Genomic DNA, 23,061 nt, shown 5'->3' with positions numbered 1-23,061 from the left:
AAACCAAGATCAAGCTATCCCACTCCCTATCATCCTGGTGTGCTCCATGTGCCTATCCAATAACCGCTTAAATGTTTCTAAAGTGTCTGACTCCACTATCACTGCAGGCAGTCCATTCCACACCCCAACCACTCTCTGCGTAAAGAACCTACCTCTGATATCCGTCCTGTATCTCCCACCACGAACCCTATAGTTATGCCCCCTTGTAATAGCTCCATCCACCCGAGGAAATAGTCTTTGAACGTTCACTCTATCTATCCCCTTCATCATTTTATACACCTCTATTAAGTCTCCCCTCAGCCTCCTCCGCTCCAGAGAGAACAGCCCTAGCTCCCTCAACCTCTCCTCATATGACCTACCCTCCAAACCAGGCAGCATCCTGGTAAATCTCCTCTGCACTCCTTCCAGCGCTTCCACATCCTTCCTATAGTGAGGTGACCAGCACAATATTCCAAATGTGGTCTCACCAAGGTCCTGTACAGTTGCAGCATAACCCCACGGCTCTTAAACTCCAACCCCCTGTTAATAAAAGCTAACACACTATAGGCCTTCTTCACAGCTCTATCCACTTGACTGGCAACCTTTAGAGATCTGTGGATATGGACCCCAAGATCTCTCTGTTCCTCCACAGTCTTCAGAACCCTACCTTTGACCCTGTAATCCACATTTAAATTTGTCCTACCAAAATGAATCACCTCACATTTATCAGGGTTAAACTCCATTTGCCATTTTTCAGCCCAGCTTTGCATCCTATCTATGTCTCTTTGCAGCCTACAACAGCCCTCCACCTCATCCACTACTCCACCAATCTTGGTGTCATCAGCAAATTTACTGATCCACCCTTCAGCCCCCTCCTCTAAGTCATTAATAAAAATCACAAAGAGCAGAGGACCAAGCACTGATCCCTGCGGCACACCGCTAGCAACCTGCCTCCAATCCGAAAATTTTCCATCGAATGCGGAAGTTGTCCAACGAGCTTCAGAGTGAAACTTCCTCCTCTGGGCAACATCTGGGAGGAAATCAATGTTTCCCCCTTTCCATTTCTTTTCTCATTCTGGGGGAAATTGGGGACTTGCAGCAACTGAAGGGAATGAAATGAATTCGGTCTGTATATTCCACACATTTTTACTCCACTAATGTAGACATTTATCTGTCTGGCAGCCTGCATGGAAAGTTTCAGCACTCTGCGTCCAGGGCAGGAAGCAGTGAGCATGGATCTGTCAATCACACATGAGGACGGCCTCAACCGGGATCTTGGGTTCATGTCACACTATCTGTAACCCCTGCGACTTGCCTGGGCTTGCAAAATCTCACTAACTGTCCTGGCTGGAGACAATACACATCTATTTAACCTGTGCTTAACCCTCTCTTCACTCACATTGTCTGTACCTTTAAGATTTGATTACCTGTAAAGACTCGCATTCCAACCATTATTCTGTAAATTGAGTTTGTGTCTTTGTGCCCTGTTTGTGAACAGAACTCCCACTCACCTGATGAAGGAGCAGCGCTCCGAAAGGCTTGTGCTACCAAATAAACCTGTTGGACTTTAACCTGGTGTTGTGAGACTTCTTTCCATGCTTACCCCAGTTCAACGCCGGCATCTCCACACTCTGAGTGGAAACAGAGGGAAGTAGGAGGCCGGAGGTGAGGAGAGAGATTTTATACATCTACAACTCAACAGGAACTTTGACAGAATTTCCAAACCCTGTGAACAGCATCAGCTCCAAGTTCCTCTCCAACCCACACACCATCCGGACTTGTCTGACATCCAGTACTGAAAGAACAGAAATTTATTTCATATAAATACTGGGAAGACTGAACCCATTGTGTTCAGTCCCCACTACAAACTCCACTCCCTCACCAACAACTTTATCTCTCCTCCTGGCAACTGTCTGAGGCTGAACCAGGCTGTTCACAACCAGGGTGAAATAGTTCATCCCAAGATGAGCTTCCAGCCACGTCCACATCACCATCAAGCCCACCTTCATTCATAGAAGTAATTAATTAATAATAATGAATAATAAAGTACAGTGGAGAAGGAGGCCATTCAGCCCATCGAGCCTGCACCGACAACAATCCCATCCAGGCCCTATCCACATATTTACCTGTTAATCCCCCTGATACCAAGTGGCAATTTATCATGGCCAATCCGTCTAACCGGCACATCTTTGGACTGTGGAAGGAAACCGGAACACCCGGAGGAAACCCACACAGACACGGGGAGAATGTAGAAACTCTGCACAGCGACCCGAGGCTGGAATTGAACCCGGGTCCCTGGCGCTGTGAGGCAGCTGCACTAACCACTGTGCCACCGGGCCACATGTCAGTGCCATCGCCCGACTCCAGCCCAGTCTCAGCTCATCTGGAACCCTCACCCATTCCATTGTGACGTCACATCCACACCCATTCCATTGTGACGTCACACTCTCACCCATTCCATTGTGACGTCACATCCACACCCATTCCATTGTGACGTCACACTCTCACCCATTCCATTGTGACGTCACACCCTCACCCATTCCATGATAAATGTGAGGTGATTAATTTTAGTAGGACTAATTTAAATGTGGATTACAGGCTCAAAGGTAGGGTTCTGAAGACTGTGGAGGAACAGAGAGATCTTGGGGTCCATATCCACAGATCTCTAAAGGTTGCCACTCAAATGGATAGAGCTGTGAAGAAGGCCTATAGTGTGTTAGCTTTTATTAACAGGGGGTTGGAGTTTAAGAGCCGTGGGGTTATGCTGCAAATGTACAGGACCTTGGTGAGACCACATTTGGAATATTGTGTGCAGTTCTGGTCAGCTCACTATAAGAAGGATGTGGAAGCGCTGGAAAGAGTGCAGAGGAGATTTACCAGGATGCTGCCTGGTTTGGAGGGTAGGTCTTATGAGGAAAGGTTGAGGGAGGTGGGGCTGTTCTCTCTGGAGCGGAGGAGGCTGAGGGGAGACTTAATAGAGGTTTATAAAATGATGAAGGGGATAGATAGAGTGAACGTTCAAAGACTATTTCCTCGGGTGGATGGAGCTATTACAAGGGGGCATAACTATAGGGTTCGTGGTGGGAGATATAGGAAGGATATCAGAGGTCGGTTCTTTACGCAGAGAGTGGTTGTGGTGTGGAATGGACTGCCTGCAGTGATAGTGGAGTCAGACACTTTAGGAACATTTAAGCGGTTATTGGATAGACACATGGAGCACACCAGGATGATAGGGAGTGGGATAGCTTGATCTTGGTTTCAGATAAAGCTCGGCACAACATCGTGGGCCGAAGGGCCTGTTCTGTGCTGTACTGTTCTATGTCTATGTATTCCATTGTTTTTCTATGTTCTCTATGTTCTAAAATCAAGTTACAGAATGCAATCCTGCTGATGCCAAGGGTTAATTTATCATGGCCAATCCGTCTAACCTGCAGATCTTTGGACTGTGGGAGGAAACCGGAGCACCTGGAGAAAACCCACACAGACACAGGGAGAATGTGCAAACTCCTCACAGCGACCCGAGGCTGGAATTGAACCCGGGTCCCTGGCGCTGTTAGGCAGCTGCACTAACCACTGTGTCACCGGGCCACATGTCAGTGCCATCGCCCGACTCCAGCCCAGTCTCAGCTCATCTGGAACCCTCACCCCTTCCATTGTGACGTCACACCCTCACCCATTCCATTGTGACGTCACACCCTCACCCATTCCATTGTGACGTCACACCCTCACCCATTCCATTGTGACGTCACACCCTCACCCATTCCATTGTGACGTCTCACCTTCACCCATTCCATTGTGACGTCACACCCTCACCCATTCCATTGTGACGTCAGGGCTTCCCTCTCCGATCACAATCCCTGCCGGCCTCCCACATGCAGCCTCAATGGCGGCAGTCAGCCCGGGTCTAACACTACAAGCTGCCGCTCCATTTGGTACAAAGCAGGGGACTGGGAAGTTCTTTTCCGGGGTTTGGGTTTGAACAACATGTTTAAGGAGCCTCTCCACCCACCCGCTGGATTCATCGCGCACCGCCCTCAACCTGGTATTGATCTCGCTTCCGAGTTCAAACCGTCCGTCCGTCGCCATTCCCCGCACTTCCTGCCCCTCATTCACTCTGATTGGTTGGAGGACCAGCCGCTCCCGCTCGGTCCTCCAGCCCCGCCCCCTCTTGCGATTGGTCCGGAGCTGCCGTCAATCAGTCCCCGGGCATTGTGATGTGGAGCATGCGCAGTGTCATTGCTGTCCTTGGCGCTTGTTTGTCCCGGAGAAGCGGAGTCAGCGTTAGGCGGTGGCTGGGAGGATTTGGAAACACTTTGTGGATCCGCAAACCCTTCAGAATCATTGTCAGCTCCCTGGTTTGCAGCTGCGGGGCTTCTCCCTCCCTCCCTCCCGGGAACAGGCCCAGGTTAACGGCCCCATCCTGGCTCAGCCACTGGAGGATGGTTCACATCAGAGGATGGGGGAGGGGGACAATAAATAAGAGGTTACACTTTGGCCTCAAATCAATGAGGACTCTGATCTCTGGGAAGGAAGGAAACCCTGGGAGGTGGGCGGGGAGGATTCACAAACACCCGCTGGAGGCCCCAACACCCCCAATAAGACCCATTGGTTTTATTGTCAGTCTGCAGACACGAGCTGGAGAACTGAACCCAGACAGAGGAGAGGGAGGGAGAAAACTGGGAGTGGAGGAAAGAAATGGTGAGATGGGTTTGGATTTCAGCCCAGGGAGGAGGGAGAGTGTGTGGGACAGGGATTTACAGATTTTGGGGAACAAGAGAGGAAAAATTGTCCCAGAGAAACTAGAATTGTCTGTTCAGAATTTCTATCCCAGACTGGGGCGGCACGGTAGCACAGTGGTTAGCACTGCTGCTTCACAGCTCCAGGGTCCCGGGTTCGATTCCCGGCTCGGGTCACTGTCTGTGTGGAGTTTGCACATTCTCCTCGTGTCTGCGTGGGTTTCCTCCAGGTGCTCCGGTTTCCTCCCACAGTCCAAAGATGTGCGGGTTAGGTTGATTGGCCAGGTTAAAAAAAAAAAATTGCCCCTTAGAGTCCTGGGATGCGTAGGTTAGAGGGATTAGTGGGTAAAATATGTGGGGGTAGGGCCTGGGTGGGATTGTGGTCGGTGCAGACTCGATGGGCCGAATGGCCTCCTTCTGCACTGTAGGGTTTCTATGATTTCTATGATGACTTTTCCAAATTTTTTTTACAGGATATTGGAAGTGGAGGATTGGCAGACAGAAAACTCAAACCGAACATCATGACTGGCAAAGTCATTTTGTTCATTCGGAGCTGAATATCATTGGTCTTTGAATATGGGAGGAGAAATGTTTGACTCTTCTGTCTGTCGGCAAAGATTTTAAACATCAGTGTGACCGGAAAAGCAGTGAAACAAACACACACCCGATTGAGAGTGTTCCAGTGAACTGACTGTGGAAAGAGCTTTAACAGTCTGAAAGAACATCACACAGTTCACAGCAGGGTGAATCTCCATGTATGTTGTGTGTGTGGACGAGGTTTCAACTGATCATCCAACCTGGAGAAACACAAGGGCACCAGCACCATGGAGAAACCGTGGAAATGTGTGGAGTGCGGGAAAGGATTCGGTTTCCCATCACAACTGGAAGTTCATTGGTGTAGTCACACTGGGGAGAGACCATTCACCTCCTCCGTCTGTGGGAAGGGATTCACACATTCCTCAAATTCCCTGGATTTGATGTCTCAGTGTAAATGGTCCCTGGGTTTGGTGTCACAATGTAAGTGGTCCCTGGATTTGATGGTCTGTGTAAATGGTCCCTGGGTTTGGTGTTACGGCATAGGTGGTCCCTGGATTTGGTGCCTGGGTGTAAGTGGTCCCTGGGTTTGGTGTCACAATGTTACTTTTGGCGGCACGGTAGCACAGTGGTTAGCACTGCTGCTTCACAGCTCCAGGGTCCCGGATTCGATTCCCAGCTCGGGTCACTATCTGTGTGGAGTTTGCACATTCTCCTCGTGTCTGCGTGGGTTTCCTCCGGGTGCTCCGGTTTCCTCCCACAGTCCAAAGATGTGCAGGTTAGGTTGATTGGCCAGGTTAAAAATTGCCCCTTAGAATCCTAAGATGCGTAGGTTAGAGGGATTAGCGGGTAAATATGTGGGGGTAGGGCCTGGGTGGGATTGTGGTCGGTGCAGACTCGATGGGCCGAATGGCCTCCTTCTGCACTGTAGGGTTTCTATGAATGTTAGTGGTCCCTGGATTTGATGTCTCAGTGTAAATGGTCCCTGGGTTTGGTGTTACGGTATAGGTGGTCCCTGGATTTGGTGCCTGGGTGTAAGTGGTCCCTGGATTTGGTGTCGAGGTTTAAGTGATTGGATTTACTACTATTTACTGTGTATTCATGTCTCAGTGGAAACATTCTGTCCATATCTACCTGTCCATCCCATTTGAAGACCTGTATCCGAACAGTCATAGAATCCCTACAGTGCAGAAGGAGGCCATTCAGCCCATCGAGTCTGCATTGACTCTGCAAAAGGGCATCTTACCCAGGCCCACCGCCAGCAACTGCTCATATTTACCCCACTAATCCTCTAACCTGCACATCTTTTGACTGTGGGAGGAAAGCAATGCATCTGGAGAAAACCCCTAAAGTCACAGGTGTAATGTGCAAACTCCACACAGACAGTGAGGCAACAGTGCTAACCACTGTACCACCCTGTAGAGGTGAACCTTTATTTTGAGATTGCCATGTGTAAGTCCTCCTGTTCTAACCCCCTGTAAAAGGAGTTTCCGAAATCCATCCACGATAGAAATTCACAACATTCTCTCCTCCTGCTCCAGCTTTGTCACCAGGATAATTCCACTCGTGTCTACTCAGTAGCTTCTCATTTGGGACTTGCAGTTTACGCAACATGTTTCCGGAGAATCTCGTCCACCCACAGATCCATTGCTCCCGCCATCCCCCCTTTACCCATCGTGGATCCGAGAGAGAAGTGTCTGTTCATAGTCATGGCTGACACTGCGGATGCTCCAAAGACAGGGCAGAACCAGGCCTGCCCACTGCTCTCCTGTGCTGTGGATAGGGGTCTCAACCAGGGGAATGATGGGTAAAAACACCCCCATTGTCGGTCCCAATTAAATGGTGAGAAAACCCAGAAAAAGATGCAGGTTCAGGGCTCAGTCAATGAGGAACTTTAGAGGCAGGTTTTTTCTGGTGGGCTGTTGGAAATAGTGGAGGTAGTTCATTGCGAGTTCACAATCTTGAAGGTTTGGATAAATTGGGTGACTCTATTAGATTCTGATGTGATTAGTTTGAGTTTTCAAAAGAGAGAAACAGGAATGAGAAAGAAGCTACAAAAGCAGGCTGTGGAATTGAACTGAACAAATTTGGTCATTTGTGGGGCAGGCGCTAGGGAAATGTGACCATGAAAACTGACATTGTTGTGAAAAACTCAACTGGTTCACTGATAATGGGAACCTACCACCTTGTCTGGACTTACACCAGGCTCTCCTCTATGGGAGGGGGGAGAGAGAGAGAAGTGGAGCGACATGGGGTGATGGGAGGGAATTTTATTTACTTACAAATCAATCAACCATCAAGGAGGACCAGGGTAGTCGGTGTATGTGAACATCACCCTCCAAAATTCCCTTCAAGCCACACATCACCCTGACTTATCTGGCAGCCTGTACTGGATGCATAGAAATTCCCTCCATTTAGTCATAGAATTTTACAGTGCAGAAAGAGGCCCTTTGGCCCATCATGTCTGTGCTGGCCAGCAAGCACCTATCATCCTAATCCCATTTCCAGTAATTGGTTCATAACCTTGAGTGTTATGGTGTTTCACCTGCTCATCTAAATGCTTCTTATATAATGTGAGGATTTTTGCCTCTACCACCCTTTCAGGCAGTGAGTTCCAGATTCCCACCACCCTCTGAGTGAAAGGTTTTTCCTCCACTCCACTCTAAACCTCCTGCCCCTTAACTTAAATCTATCTCCCTGGTTATTGACCCTTCTACGAAGGGGAAAAGTTCCTTCCAATTTACCTGATCTATGTTCCTCATAATCTTTGTTCGACTGGAGCAGGACTGAGGGAGAGATTCTTAGCAGGAGTGCTGAGGGTAAGCAAAGTACTGATTTATTTATTTATTTAATTGTATTCCTTGTTTGTTTCGCGGGCTTTTTCAAGGTTTTAAATTAAAGGAAGTGAGGTCAGCTGAAGGGGATTCTGGTAGGTTGAGTTCTTAGTATAAAAGTCAGTTACCTGGTGGCTTCGACCTCTTTGTTCGACTGGAGCATAAAAAGCCGGCCGCACTATACAGCGGGCAGCGTTGGGAGTGGGCAGCAGAGTGTGTGGGAAGCAGAGTGTGAGCTTTAAGGGCTTTGGCTCACAGGGCTTGAGTGTGTGGGAAGCAGAGTGTGAGGTTTAAGGGCTTTGGCTCACAGGGCTTGAGTGTGTGGGAAGCAGAGTGTGAGCTTTAAGGGCTTTGGCTCACAGGGCTTAGGCTGAAAGGGCGAGGCAAGGTAAGTTATTTTTATCCAAACCTGTATCGGATAAGGGTAGCTATGAGCGATAGGCCAGTTCGGTGCTTCCAGTGTGGGATGTGGGAGTTCCTGGAAACACCTAGCCTCCCAGAGGTTCACATTTGTGCCAGGTGCGTGGAACTGCAGCTCCTGAGGGACCGTGTCATGGAACTGGAGCTGCAGATTGCTGACCTTGGTCTAGTCAGGGAGAATGAGAGAATAATTGACATGAGTTATAGGCAACTAGATACACCGGGGCATCGGGAGGAAGACACGTGGGTCACAGTTAGGAGGAGTAAAGGTCAGAAGGGTAATGTACCAGAGGGTATTCCAGTGGCTGTCTCTCATAATAGGAAGGGCTCGGCGACAGGTGTGAGAGGGGAGGGGAGTGAGCAATTAGAGGAGGGGTCACCTGTGGTTGTCCCACTCCAAAACAAGTATATTGTTTTGGATAGTGTGGAGGAGGATGACTCTCCAGGGGTAAGCCACAGTGACCAGGTCACTGGCACAGAGTCAGGCTCTGTGGCCCGGAAAGGGAAGAGAGGGGTTAGGAGAGCAATAGTGGTGGGGGATGCGTCGGTTAGAGGCACGGACAGGCGATTCTGTGGGTGCGAACGGGACTCCAGGATGGTAGTCTGCCTACCTGGTGCTGGGGTCATGGATGTCTCCGAGCGGATAGGAGGCATATTAAAAGGGGAAGATAAAGGAATGGATGTCATTGTACACATTGGTGCAAATGACGTAGATAGGAAGAGCAGGGGGATCCTACGAGAGCAATTCAGGGAGTTGGGAAATAGGCTAAAAAGTACGGCCTCCAGGGTGGCCATCTCTGGGCTGCTCCCAATGCCTCGTGCCAGTGAGGCTAAGAATAAGGAGTTAGTAAAATTGAATGCTTGGCTAAAGGACTGGTCCAGGAGGGAGGGCTTCATTTTCCTAGATCAATGGGAAGTTTTCAGGAGAGGATGGCACCTGTACAAGAAGGACGGGTCACAACTAAGTTGGAAGGGCACGAATATCCTGGCTGGGAGTTTTGCTAGTGCAGTTCGGGGGGGTTTAAACTAGTATGGCAGGGGGGAGGGGATCAAAATATTAGGTCTACAAGTGTAGAGGCTGGGGATGAGCTTGGGACTGGGACAAGGCTGGCAAAGAAGAAGAGCACTCTGGGGGAGGATGACCTCACTGGGCCTGGAGGTCTGGAGTGCTTATACTTCAATGCAAGGAGCATAGCAGGTAAGACAGATGAACTTAGGGCCTTAATGCTCACGAGGAATTTGGATGTGGTTGTGGTGACAGAGACTTGGTTGAAAGAGGGACAGGACTGGCAGCTGAATATTCCGGGGTACAAGTGTTTTAGGCGAGACAGAGGAGGGGCCAAAAGAGGTGGGGGAGTAACAGTATTAGTTGGAGAGCATATTACAGCGGTGCAGAGGGAGGACAATTCAGAGGGGTCGTGTAACGAGTCACTCTGGGTGGAGCTTAGAAACAGGAAGGGCGCAGTCACTATGTTGGGGGTGTACTACAGGCCCCCCAACAGCCCAAGGGAAGTGGAAGAACGGATATGTCAGGAGATACTGGATAGGTGCAGGAAAAATAGGGTTGTTGTAGTGGGAGACTTCAATTTCCCTGGTATAGACTGGAAATCGCTGAGAGCAGGGACTCTGAATGGGGAGGAATTTGTAAAATGCGTACAGGAGGGTTCTTTGGAACAATATGTAGATAGCCCAACTAGAGAGGGTGCTATACTGGACCTGGTACTGGGGAATGAGCCCGGTCAGGTCTTCAAAGTTTCGGTAGGGGAACATGTGGCAAATAGTGACCACAATTCTGTTAGCTTTAGGATAGTGATGGAAAAGGATGAGTGGTGTCCCAAGGGTAAGGTGTTGGATTGGGGGCAGGCTAACTTTAGTGGGATTAGGCAGAAATTGGCAGCTCTTGATTGGGAGAGGCTGTTTGAGGGTAAATCCACATCTGGCATGTGGGAGTCTTTTAAGGAACAGTTGTTAGGGCGACAGGACAGGCATGTGCCTGTTAAAAAGAAAGATAGGAAGGGTAGGATTCGAGAATTGTGGATAACCAGGGAAATTGAGGGACTGGTCAAAAAGAAAAGAGAGGCGTATGGTAGGTCCAGGCAGCTAAAAACGGAGGGAGTTCTGGAGGAGTACAAAGAAAGTAGGAAAGAACTCAAACGGGGAATTAGAAGAGCAAAAAGGGGTCACGAAATGTTCTTGGCAGACAGGATTAAGGAGAATCCCAAGGCATTTTATTCATACGTTAGGAACAAAAGGGTTGTTAGGGAAAAAATCGGACCTCTCAGGGACAAAAGTGGGGAATTATGCTTGGAGCCCAAAGAAGTAGGGGAGATCCTAAATGAATACTTTGCGTCGGTATTCACAAAGGAGAGGGATGTGTTGACTGGGAGTGTCTCGGAGGGGAGTGTTGAACCGATGGAGAAAATCTCCATTGCAAAGGAGGAAGTGTTAGGTTTGTTAGAGAATTTAAAGACTGACAAATCCCCAGGGCCTGATGGAATCTATCCAAGGCTGCTCAGGGAGACGAGAGATGAAATCGCTGGGCCTCTGACGCAAATCTTTGTCTCGTCACTGGACGCAGGTGAGGTCCCAGAGGATTGGAGGATAGCTAATGTGGTCCCGTTATTTAAGAACGGTAGGAAGGATAACCCGGGTAATTATAGGCCGGTGAGCTTGACGTCCGTGGTGGGGAAGTTGTTGGAGAAGATTCTTAGAGATAGGATGTATGCACATTTTGAAAGGAATAAACTCATTCATGATAGTCAGCATGGTTTTGTGAGAGGGAGGTCATGCCTCACTAACCTGGTGGAGTTTTTTGAAGAAGTGACCAAAATGGTTGACGAGGGAAGGGCCGTGGATGTCGTCTATATGGACTTTAGTAAAGCGTTTGACAAAGTCCCTCATGGTAGGCTGGTGAAAAAGGTTGGATCTCATGGGATAAAGAGGGAGGTGGCTAGATGGGTGGAGAACTGGCTTGGTCACAGAAGACAGAGAGTGGTAGTGGAAGGGTCTTTTTCCGGCTGGAGGCCTGTGACTAGTGGTGTTCCGCAGGGCTCTGTATTGGGACCTCTGCTGTTTGTGATTTATATAAATGATCTGGAAGAAGGTGTAACTGGGGTGATCAGTAAGTTTGCGGACGACACAAAATTGGCAGGACTTGCAGATAGTGAGGAGCATTGTCAGAAGCTACAGAAGGATATAGATAGGCTGGAAATTTGGGCAAAGAAATGGCAGATGGAGTTCAATCCTGATAAATGCGAAGTGATGCATTTTGGTAGAAATAATGTAGGGAGGAGCTATATGATAAATGGCAGAACCATAAAGGGTGTAGATACGCAGAGGGACCTGGGTGTGCAATTCCACAGATCCTTGAAAGTGACGTCACAGGTGGAGAAGGTGGTGAAGAAGGCATATGGCATGCTTGCCTTTATAGGACGGGGCATAGAGTATAAAGGTTGGGGTCTGATGTTGCAGATGTATAGAACGTTGGTTCGGCCGCATCTGGAATACTGCATCCAGTTCTGGTCGCCACACTACCAGAAGGACATGGAGGCTTTGGAGAGAGTACAGAGGAGGTTTACCAGGATGTTACCTGGTATGGAGGGGCTTAGTTATGAGGAGAGATTGGGTAAACTGGGGTTGTTCTCCCTGGAAAGACGGAGGATGAGGGGAGACTTAATAGAGGTGTATAAAATTATGAAAGGCATAGATAGGGTGAACGGTGGGAAGCTTTTCCCCAGGTCGGTGGTGACGTTCGCGAGGGGTCATAGGTTCAAGGTGAAGGGGGGGAGGTTTAACACAGATATCAGACGGACATATTTTACACAGAGGGTGGTGGGGGCCTGGAATGCGCTGCCAGGCAAGGTGGTGGAGGCGGACACACTGGGAACGTTTAAGACTTATCTGGACAGCCATATGAACGGAGTGGGAATGGAGGGATACAAAAGAATGGTCTAGTTTGGACCAGGGAGCGGCGCGGGCTTGGAGGGCCGAAGGGCCTGTTCCTGTGCTGTATTGTTCTTTGTTCTTGTACACCGCAGTTCGGTCACCCCTCAGCCTTCTCTGCTCTAAGGAAAACAACCTCAGCCTAACCAGTCTCTCTTCATAGTTGAAATGTTCCAGCCCAGGCAACATCCTGGTGAATCTCCACTGCAGCCTCTCTGGTGCAATCACATCCTTCCTAGAGTGTTCCAAACAGAACTGCACCCAGTACCTGCATTGTCCTTCCACACAGTGAACAGAGATGCAAAAAACTCATTTAATACCTCACATACATCTTCTGGCTCCACACCCAGGTTGCCCAATTGGCAATTGATTCCTAACCTACCAACCTACTTCCTCTTTCCCCGATTACCCTCTTGCCCTTAAAATATTTATAAAGCATTTTGTGATTTCTTTCCTTCTGTGTCACCGCTCTGCCTCATCAATAAGACATTGGGACTCAGAGGGTTGATGCAGTTTGATGGACAAGTTGTCTCCATTCTGAACAATGGGGAACAAGCTCCTCCCACTCATTGACAATATTGCCCCCTACAAAGATGGCGATCACCCATGCGCACTGCCGCATATTGCCCCCAATAAAGATGGAGGCCGTCTATGCGTGGGCCGATCACAGGGATCTTTGACCCGCTCGAAGCAAATAGGGTAATTGGAGAATTTTGGGGGGAGTTTACGTATCCGCACAACCTGTTTATGAAGCCTTCCCGTCCACTTGCCGGTTCCATCGTACCCACCGGTCGGCGATTTTCCGCTGACAAATTACGGATCCGAGGTAATAAGTATTCGCCGTCGCCATTACCCGTAATGCGCATGCTTCAGTCGGAGCCCCTCTTTCACCCTGATTGGTTGGCGGACCTGCCCCCCTCGGTACTCTAGGCCCGCCCCCCTCCTCCTATTGGTCCGGAGCTGCTGCCAATCACCCTGCTCCGGGACATTGCGATCTGGCACATGCGCAGTCCGGTCCGGCTGATGAGGCCGGAAACTCGGTCCGAATGTGGAGCATGCGCAATTCCTTTGTTCGCCTCGGGAGCGAGAGTCCTTTGTCCCGGAGAAGCGGAGTCAGCGTTAGGCGGTGGCTGCGAGGATTTGGAAACACTTTGTGGATCCGCAAACCCTTCAGAATCATTGTCAGCTCCCTGGTTTGCAGCTGCGGGGCTTCTCCCTCCCTCCCGGGAACAGGCCCAGGTTAACGGCCCCATCCTGGCTCAGCCACTGGAGGATGGTTCACATCAGACGATGGGGGAGGGGGACAATAAATAAGAGGTTACACTTTGGCCTCAAATCAATGAGGACTCTGATCTCTGGGAAGGCAGGAAACCCTGGGAGGTGGGCGGGGAGGATTCACAAACACCCGCTGGAGGCCCCAACACCCCCAATAAGAAGCTGCAGCTCCCTGCAGTGACCAGGAGAGAAAATAATTGATTTTATTTTCACTCTGTACAAAAGAGAACTGAACCCAGCCAGAATAGAGAGTGGGAGAAAAGATTTGTGAAGATATTTCACACTGGATTTGCCAGGCTGACCAACTCTCTCAGAGAAAATGAAAGGACATCCTTCATGAGTCTGTCGGAGCAGGTGAGCAGTATTGTGTGCGGTGCTGCTGGAACTGTGTGGGTGGACAGGGGCTGGTTGGCAGCCAGAACAGTTGGAAGCGGGTGCTGCACACATCCATCTTATGGGTGAAACAGCACCCATACGCCATGCAGCCTGGCACACTGGACTCAAACACGGGACAATCATTGAAATATGAGCTGGTTGGTCAGTGTGGGAGTTGGTTGCAGGACAGGGAGGAGGGAAAGTGTTCAGGATGAGGATTTACTGCTTTACAGGAACAAGTGAGGAAACGATGTTCCACAGAAAGTTGAAATGTCTGTTCTGAATTTCGATCCCGTACTGACAGTGATGATGTTTCTAAACTCCTTTGACAGGATATTTGAAATATACACACATTAAATCATCCAACCTGGAGAGACACGAGGACATCTACACCATAGAGAACCCATGGGAATGTGGGGACTGTGGGAAGGAATTCAGTTCTCCATCCCAGCTGGAAGCTCATCAGCGCAGCCACACTGGGAAGAGTCTGTTCATCTGCACCGCGTGTGGGAAGAGTTTTAGTCGAATGTTCAACCTTCGCACTCACCAGCGACTTCACACTGGGGAGCGGCCATTCACCTGCTCTGTGTGTATGAAGGGATTCAGCAGTTCATCTCACCTGCTGAAACACAAGCGTGTTCACACTGGGGAGAGGCCTTTCACCTGCTCCGTGTGTGGGAAGGGATTCACTAACTCATCTGATCTCCTGATACACCAGCGAGTTCACACCGGGGAGAGGCCGTTCACCTGCTCCATATGTGGGAACAGATTCACTCAGTCACAAAACCTAATGAGACACCAGCGAGTTCACAAGTCTGGAGGCAGATTCCCCAGTTATTGAACAGGTAATCACATCCTGCACTGACCCATGTTCATTCTGATAGCTATGGTGTGTTTCTGCTGCTGTTAATAACTGCTGTAACCAGCTTGAGTTAACAATTCAGATATTTGTTCAAGTTCAGATAGACTAATGGATCAACCAGGGTCTAATTGAATAACAGAGCAGACTTGAAGGGCCGAACAATCTATTCCATTTCCTGAGTAGTCTGTCCACAGGACTCTCCTACTCTTTAACTCTGCTCCATCGCTGGTTCCTGGTGAAGTGTCTTCTCCCCAGTTCACCCATCACTTTCCATTCATCAGCTGGTGTTTGAGCCCAAGTTTATTGGGAACAGGAGGAAATCATTTATCCCCCTCGAGCCTGTTCTCTTATTGACTGGGGTCACGGCTGATCTGTGACCAAACTCCATTTACCCAGATATTGTTTTAATCCTGACTTCCCCAATCTGTTACAATGTGATTTAAAACTAACTTTCATTTATATCAGACCTTTAATGTAGGAGAGTGTCCCAAGGTTAATCTCAGAAACATCAACTGACAGAATCAGACAGAACGTAAGGACAGTAGTGGGAACTTGTGTATGGAGTCAGTAGAGATAGGCGAGGTGATGAATGAATACTTTTCTTCAGTGTTCACCAAGGAGAGGGGCCATGTTTTTGAGGAAGAGAAGGTGTTGCAGGCTAATAGGCTGGAGGAAACAGATGTTCGGAGGGAGGATGTCCTGGCAGTTTTGAATAAACTGAAGGTCGATAAGTCCCCTGGGCCTGATGAAATATATCCTAGGATTCTTTGGGAGGCAAGGGATGAGATTGCAGAGCCTTTGGCTTTGATCTTTGGATCCTCGCTGTCCACGGGGCTGGTGCCAGAGGACTGGAGAATGGCGAATGTTGTTCCTCTGTTTAAGAAAGGGAATAGAAATGACCCTGGTAATTATAGACCGGTTAGTCTTACTTCAGTGGTTGGTAAATTGATGGAAAAGGTCCTTAGAGATGGGATTTACGACCATTTAGAAAGATGCGGATTAATCCGGGATAATCAGCATGGATTCGTGAAGGGCAAGTTGTGCCTCACAAATTTGATAGAATTTTTTGAAGAGGTAACTAAGTGTGTTGATGAAGGTAGGGCAGTTGATGTCAATACATGGATTTTAGTAAGGCGTTTGATAAGGTCCCCCATGGTCGGCTTATGATGAAAGTGAGGAGGTGTGGGATAGAGGGAAAGTTGGCCGATTGGATAGGTAACATAAGAACATAAGAAATAGGAGCAGGAGTAGGCCATCTAGCCCCTCGAGCCTGCCCCGCCATTCAACAAGATCATGGCTGATCTGACGTGGATCAGTACCACTTACCCGCCTGATCCCCATAACCCTTAATTCCCTTACCGCTCAGGAATCCATCCATCCGCGCTTTAAACATATTCAGCGAGGTAGCCTCCACCACCTCAGTGGGCAGAGAATTCCAGAGATTCACCACCCTCTGGGAGAAGAAGTTCCTCCTCAACTCTGTCTTAAACCGACCCCCCTTTATTTTGAGGCTGTGTCCTCTAGTTTTAACTTCCTTACTAAGTGGAAAGAATCTCTCCGCCTCCACCCTATCCAGCCCCCGCATTATCTTATAAGTCTCCATAAGATCCCCCCTCATCCTTCTAAACTCCAACGAGTACAAACCCAATCTCCTCAGCCTCTCCTCATAATCCAAACCCCTCATCTCCGGTATCAACCTGGTGAACCTTCTCTGCACTCCCTCCAATGCCAATATATCCTTCCTCATATAAGGGGACCAATACTGCACACAGTATTCCAGCTGCGGCCTCACCAATGCCCTGTACAGGTGCATCAAGACATCCCTGCTTTTATATTCTATCCCCCTCGCAATATAGGCCAACATCCCATTTGCCTTCTTGATCACCTGTTGTACCTGCAGACTGGGCTTTTGCGTCTCATGCACAAGGACCCCCAGGTCCCTTTGCACGGTAGCATGTTTTAATTTGTTTCCATTGAGATAGTAATCCCATTTGTTATTATTTCCTCCAAAGTGTATAACCTCGCATTTCTCAACGTTATACTCCATTTGCCATATCCTCGCCCACTCACTCAGCCTGTCCAAATCTCTCTGCAGATCTTCTCCGTCCTCCACACGATTCACTTTTCCACTTATCTTTGTGTCGTCTGCAAACTTCGTTACCCTACACTCCGTCCCCTCCTCCAGATCATCTATATAAATGGTAAACAGTTGCGACCCGAGTACCGATCCCTGCGGCACGCCACTAGTTACCTTCCTCCAACCGGAAAAACACCCATTTATTCCGACTCTTTGCTTCCTGTCGGATAGCCAGTCCCCAATCCACTTTAACACACTACCCCCAACTCCGTGTGCCCTAATCTTCTTCAGCAGCCTTTTATGGGGCACCTTATCAAACGCCTTTTGGAAATCCAAAAACACCGCATCCACCGGTTCTCCTTCATTAACCGCCCTCGTCACATCTTCATAAAAATCCAACATGTTCGTCAAGCACGACTTTCCCCTCATGAATCCATGCTGCGTCTGATTGATCGAACCATTTCTATCCAGATGCCCTGCTATCTCCTCTTTAATAATGGATTCCAGCATTTTCCCTACTACAGACGTTAAGCTGACCGGCCTATAGTTACCCGCCTTTTGTCTCCTTCCTTTTTTAAACAGCGGCGTAACATTAGCCGTTTTCCAATCAACCGGCACTACCCCAGAATGCAACGAGTTTTGATAAATAATCACTAACGCATCCACTTTTACCTCTGACATTTCTTTCAATACCCTGGGATGCATTCCATCCGGACCCGGGGACTTGTCCACCTTCAGTCCCATTAGTCTACCCAGCACTGCCTCTCTGGTAACATTAATTGTATTAAGTATTTCTCCTGCTGCCAACCCTCTATCGTTAATATTTGGCAAACTATTTGTGTCCTCCACCGTGAAGACCGACACAAAAAACGTATTTAAAGACTCAGCCATATCCTCATTTCCCACTATTAACTCCCCCCTCTCGTCCTCGAAGGGTCCAACATTCACTCTAGCCACTCTATTCCTTTTTATATATTTATAAAAACTTTTACTATCATTTTTTATATTAATTGCTAGCCTAGCTTCATAGTCTATCCTTCCTTTCTTTATCGCTTTCTTAGTCTCTCTTTGTTGTTTCTTAAATGTTTCCCAATCACTTGTTTACTTGTAACTGGCTGTCTGATCGAAGACAGAGGGTGGTGGTCGATGGAAAATTTTCGGATTGGAGGCAGGTTGCTAGTGGAGTGCCGCAGGGACCAGTGCTTGGTCCTCTGCTCTTTGTGATTTTTATTAATAACTTGGAGGAGGGGGCTGAAGGGTGGATCAGTAAATTTGCTGATGACACCAAGATTGGTGGAGTAGTGGATGAGGTGGAGGGCTGTTGTAGGCTGCAAAGAGACATAGATAGGATGCAAAGCTGGGCTGAAAAATGGCAAATGGAGTTTAACCCTGATAAATGTGAGGTGATTCATTTTGGTAGGACTAATTTAAATGTGGATTACAGGGTCAAAGGTAGGGTTCTGAAGACTGTGGAGGAACAGAGAGATCTTGGGGTTCATATCCACAGATCTCTAAAGGTTGCCACTCAAGTGGATAGAGCTGTGAAGAAGGCCTATAGTGTGTTAGCTTTTATTAACAGGGGGTTGGAGTTTAAGAGCCGTGGGGTTATGCTGCAACTGTACAGGACCTTGGTGAGACCACATTTGGAGTATTGTGTGCAGCTCTGGTCACCTCACTATAAGAAGGATGTGGAAGCGCTGGAGAGAGTGCAGAGGAGATTTACCAGGATGGTTTGGAGGGTAGGTCTTATGAGGAAAGGTTGCGGGAGCTAGGGCTGTTCTCTCTGGAGCGGAGGAGGCTGAGGGAAGACTTAATAGAGGTTTATAAAATGATGAAGGGGATAGATAGAGTGAACGTTCAAAGACTATTTCCTCGGGTGGATGGAGCTATTACAAGGGGGCATAACTATAGGGTTCGTGGTGGGAGATACAGGACGGATATCAGAGGTAGGTTCTTTACGCAGAGAGTGGTTGGGGTGTGGAATGGACTGCCTGCAGTGATAGTGGAGTCAGACACTTTAGAAACATTTAAGCGGTTATTGGATAGGCACATGGAGCACACCAGGATGATAGGGAGTGGGATATCTTGATCTTGGTTTCAGATAAAGCTCGGCACAACATCGTGGGCCGAAGGGCCTGTTCTGTGCTGTACTGTTCTATGTTCTCTGTTCTAACACTGAGGAACACTATAGGAAGGATGTGATTGCACGAGAAAGAGTGCAGAGGAGAGTCACCAGCATGTTGCCTGGGCTGGAGTGTTGGGAAGGCGACTTATTATCTAAATGGGGAGAGACTTCGGGGTGCTCCAGTGCAGAAGGATCTGGGTGTCCTCATTCACCAGTCACAGGAAACCAGCATGCAGGTACAGCAGATTGTAAAGAAAGTGAATGGAATGTTGGCATTTATAGCTAAAGGATTAGAATATAAATGTAAGGAACTATACAAGGCATTGGTGAGGCCGCACCTGGAGTATTGTGCATAGTTTTGGTCCCTTTATTTGAGGAAAGATGTCGTGGCATTGGAGGCAGTTCAGAGGAGGTTCACGAGATCGATTCCAGAGATGTCGGGTTTGTCGTATGAAGAGATATAGGCCTATACTCTCTGGAATTTAGAAGAATGAGGGGAGATCAAATTGAGGTGTACAAGATGATAAAAGGTCTGGATAAAGTAGACGTGGAGTGGATGCTTCCTCTTGTGGGGCATTCTAGGATGAGAGCTCATAGTCTTTAGGATAAGGGGCAGCAAATTTAAAACAGAGTTGAGGAGAAACTACTTCTCCCAAAGGGTTGTGAATCTGGAATTCGCTGCCCCGAAGTGCGTTGGATGCTGGGACAGTGAGTAAATTTAAGGAGGAGTTAGACAGATTTTTAACTGGTTATGGGGAGAAGGCAGGAAAATGGGAATGAGGAGCATATCAGCCATGGTCGAATGGCAGAGCAGACTCGATGGGCCGAATGCCCTAATTCTGCTCCAATATCTTATGAACTTAACACAGCCTTAAATGTATTAAATGACCAAGCCTCCTACTTACTGGAGAAGGGATTTCCAAAGACTAATGATCTTCATAAAGAATACGTTTCTCCTCATGGTGTAAACTGAGAGACCTCTTATTTTTTAACTGTTCTGTAATTCGATATTACCCCATGAGGGGAAACATCCTCTCAGAATCTACCCGGTCAAGCTCCCCCAGGATCTAATATGCTTCACCAAGATCACCACTCATTCTTCTGAATTCCAATGGGTAAAGACCCAACCTGTTCCACCTTTCCTCAGAAGCCAAACCCCCTCATCACAGGAGTCAGCCGAGTGAACATTTTCTCATCTGCTTCCAATGAAAATGTGTCCCAGCTTAAGTAATCCTGAGCCGGAAAGCAGGCAGACACAATGTTGTGAATTTCTATCCTGGACTGAGAGTGATGGGTTTTGGAAACTCATTTTACATGGGTTAGAAGGGGAGGATTTACCCACAGCAAACTGCAATCAAGTGAATGTTTAACAAAAACAAAGTGCTGGAAAATCTCAGCATGTCTGACAGCATCTTTGGAGAGAGAATAGAGCCAACGTTTCGAGTCTGAATGACTGTTTGGAGAACGGTCATCCAGACTTCAAACAGTGACAGAAGTGAAAGACCTGATGGGCCGAATGGCCGACTCCTAATTCCTGAGGTGAAACATGTCACCATGGTTGTGAACAATCATGTTCAGCCTCGGACAATTATCAGGGAGAGAGATGGAGTCGGTGGCTGGGGAGTGAAGTTTGTAGCAAAGACTGAAACCAGTGGCTTCAGTCTTCCCAATATATAAAATATCTGTTCATCCAGTACTGGATGTCAGACAAGTCAGGACAGTGTGTTTAACGTTTTTTTAAAAAGTTTATCATGTCACGAGTAGGCTTATATTAACATTGCGATGAAGTTACTGTGAAAATCCCCTAGTGTGTGAGACTTGAAGGTGAATTTCGAGGTGTTGATTCACACTTGTGATCCTGGTCCTTCCAGGTGGTGGAAGTTGAGGGTTTGGGAGATTCTGTCAAAGCTCCAGCTGAGTTATAGATGTGTAAAATCCCTCTCCTCCTGCCATCACCAGCACCTCCCCCATCCCCCCACAACCTCACCTCCTGCCATCACCAGCACCTCCCCCACCCCCCCACAACCTCTCCTCCTGCCATCACCAGCACCTCCCCCACCCCCCCACAACCTCACCTCCTGCCATCACCAGCACCCCCCCCATCCCCCCACAACCTCTCCTCCTGCCATCACCAGCACCTCCCCCATCCCCCCACAACCTCACCTCTTGCATCACTCCCCATTCTCTCCCACTGTCTTGAACTCTCCTTAAGTAGAGGCCTGAGTCTGTACAGACCCAGACTGGGTGGTAGGTTCCTTTCCCTGATGGACATTAGTGAATCAGCTGGGTTTTTATGATAATCCAGCACTGTTCATTAGTATCAGGCAAATGACCAGATTCATTCAGCTCAATTTCACAAGCTGTCTTTGTGTTTTTGTGGGCTCTCTCTCACTCCTGTTTTTTTGTTTTAAATCAATTTCACAGGGTTTTAGAAGAGGAGGATTTACAGTTAGGAAACTGAAACCAAACATCACACCAGGAGCTGACAGAGGTGTATAATTTATCGTAACTTGAATATCATTGAATATTAAACATGGAAGGAAAAAGCACTGTTCACAGTGAGGAGAAACCATACACGTGTTGTGTGTGTGGACAAGGCTTCAGTCGATCATCTGGCCTGTCGAGACACAAGCACAGTCACACTGGGGAGAAGCTGTGGAAATGTGGGGATTGTGGGAAAGCATTTAGTTATCCATCTGACCTGGAAACTCATCGACGCAGTCACACTGGGGAGAGACCATTCACCTGCCCTCAGTGTGGGAAGGGATTCACTCAGTCATCCAGTCTGCTAAAACACCAGCGAGATCACAATGGGGAGAGACCATTCACATGTTCTGATTGTGGAAAGGGATTCACTCAGTTATCCAATCTGTTAGGACACCAACGTGGTCACACTGGGGAAAGGCCATTCACCTGCTCTGTGTGTTGGAAGGGATTCACTCAGTCATCCCACCTGATGACACATCAGCGAATTCACACTGGAGAGAGATCATTTACCTGCTCCGATTGTGGGAATGGATTCATTCAGTTATCTGATCTGCTGAAACACCAGCGAATCCACACTGGGGAGAAACCATTTTCCTGCTCTGTGTGTGGGAAGGGATTCACTCAGTCATCTCACCGACTGAAACATCAGCGAGTTCACACTGATGAGAGACCTTTTAAATGCCTGAACTGTGAGAAGTGCTTTAAAAGTTCTGTGGAGCTGACATCCCATCAACGGGTTCACTCTGACGCGAGACCATTTAAATGCCTGGATTGTGGGAAGTGCTTTAAAAGTTCTGGGGAACTGGTGACCCATCAACGTATTCACACTGACGAGAGACCGTTCAGATGCTCTCGTTGTGGAACTGGGTTCAGGAAATCATCTCAGCTCACTGTACACCAGAGAATTCACACTGGGGAGAGGCCGCTCAGCTGCTCTGAGTGTGGGAAGGGATTCAGTGATTCATCCAATCTGCTGAAACACCGGCGCATTCACACCGGGGAGAAACCGTTCTCCTGCTCTGCGTGTGGGAGGGGATTCACTCAGTCATCCCATCTGCTGAGACACCAGCAAGGTCACAAGTAACTATAGTGATTGGGTTTTGCTGTTAATCACCTGCAGGTCTGAAGATTATTCACTGGAGTCTGGTCCTGCTGATATTAATAAACACCAGGTGTAAATATTCTGGATAAGAGACAAATAAATCAGCTTTGTGTTAAACACAGTGTGTAGTGTCTTTTTAACATCACTAACAGAAGTTAATTCCTTTTGAAAGGTTCTCCCTCTCCCCGTCTCTGCCATCCTCACTCCCAACAAGTGTGAGGAGCTCCATCGCAGTTTATTTTTTACAGGTCAGTAGCTGTGAGACAGGCTCCGCAGCAGCTGTCCCCCTGAGGGAGCGTATTGGAAATGCCAA

At 48.3% G+C, this 23,061-nt stretch overlaps 1 protein-coding gene across 1 annotated transcript in view; it reads left to right on the top strand.

Moving 5' to 3' along the window:
* LOC144484580 (uncharacterized) overlaps nt 1–22,744 on the top strand; it is a 62,995-nt gene extending 40,251 nt beyond the window's left edge. Inside the window, exons 5-7 of the mRNA XM_078203062.1 lie at nt 14,705–14,833; nt 21,896–22,270; nt 22,439–22,744. Of these exons, the coding sequence (XP_078059188.1) occupies nt 14,705–14,833; nt 21,896–22,270; nt 22,439–22,730 (796 nt within the window). The 3' untranslated portion in view covers nt 22,731–22,744. The remainder of the gene's footprint in view (nt 1–14,704; nt 14,834–21,895; nt 22,271–22,438) is intronic.
* The last annotated feature ends 317 nt before the right edge of the window (nt 22,745–23,061 follow it).

This window comes from Mustelus asterias, unplaced genomic scaffold, assembly GCF_964213995.1.
Source record: "Mustelus asterias unplaced genomic scaffold, sMusAst1.hap1.1 HAP1_SCAFFOLD_116, whole genome shotgun sequence".
NCBI lineage: Eukaryota > Metazoa > Chordata > Chondrichthyes > Carcharhiniformes > Triakidae > Mustelus > Mustelus asterias.
This window is presented reverse-complemented; position numbering and strand designations above follow the sequence as displayed.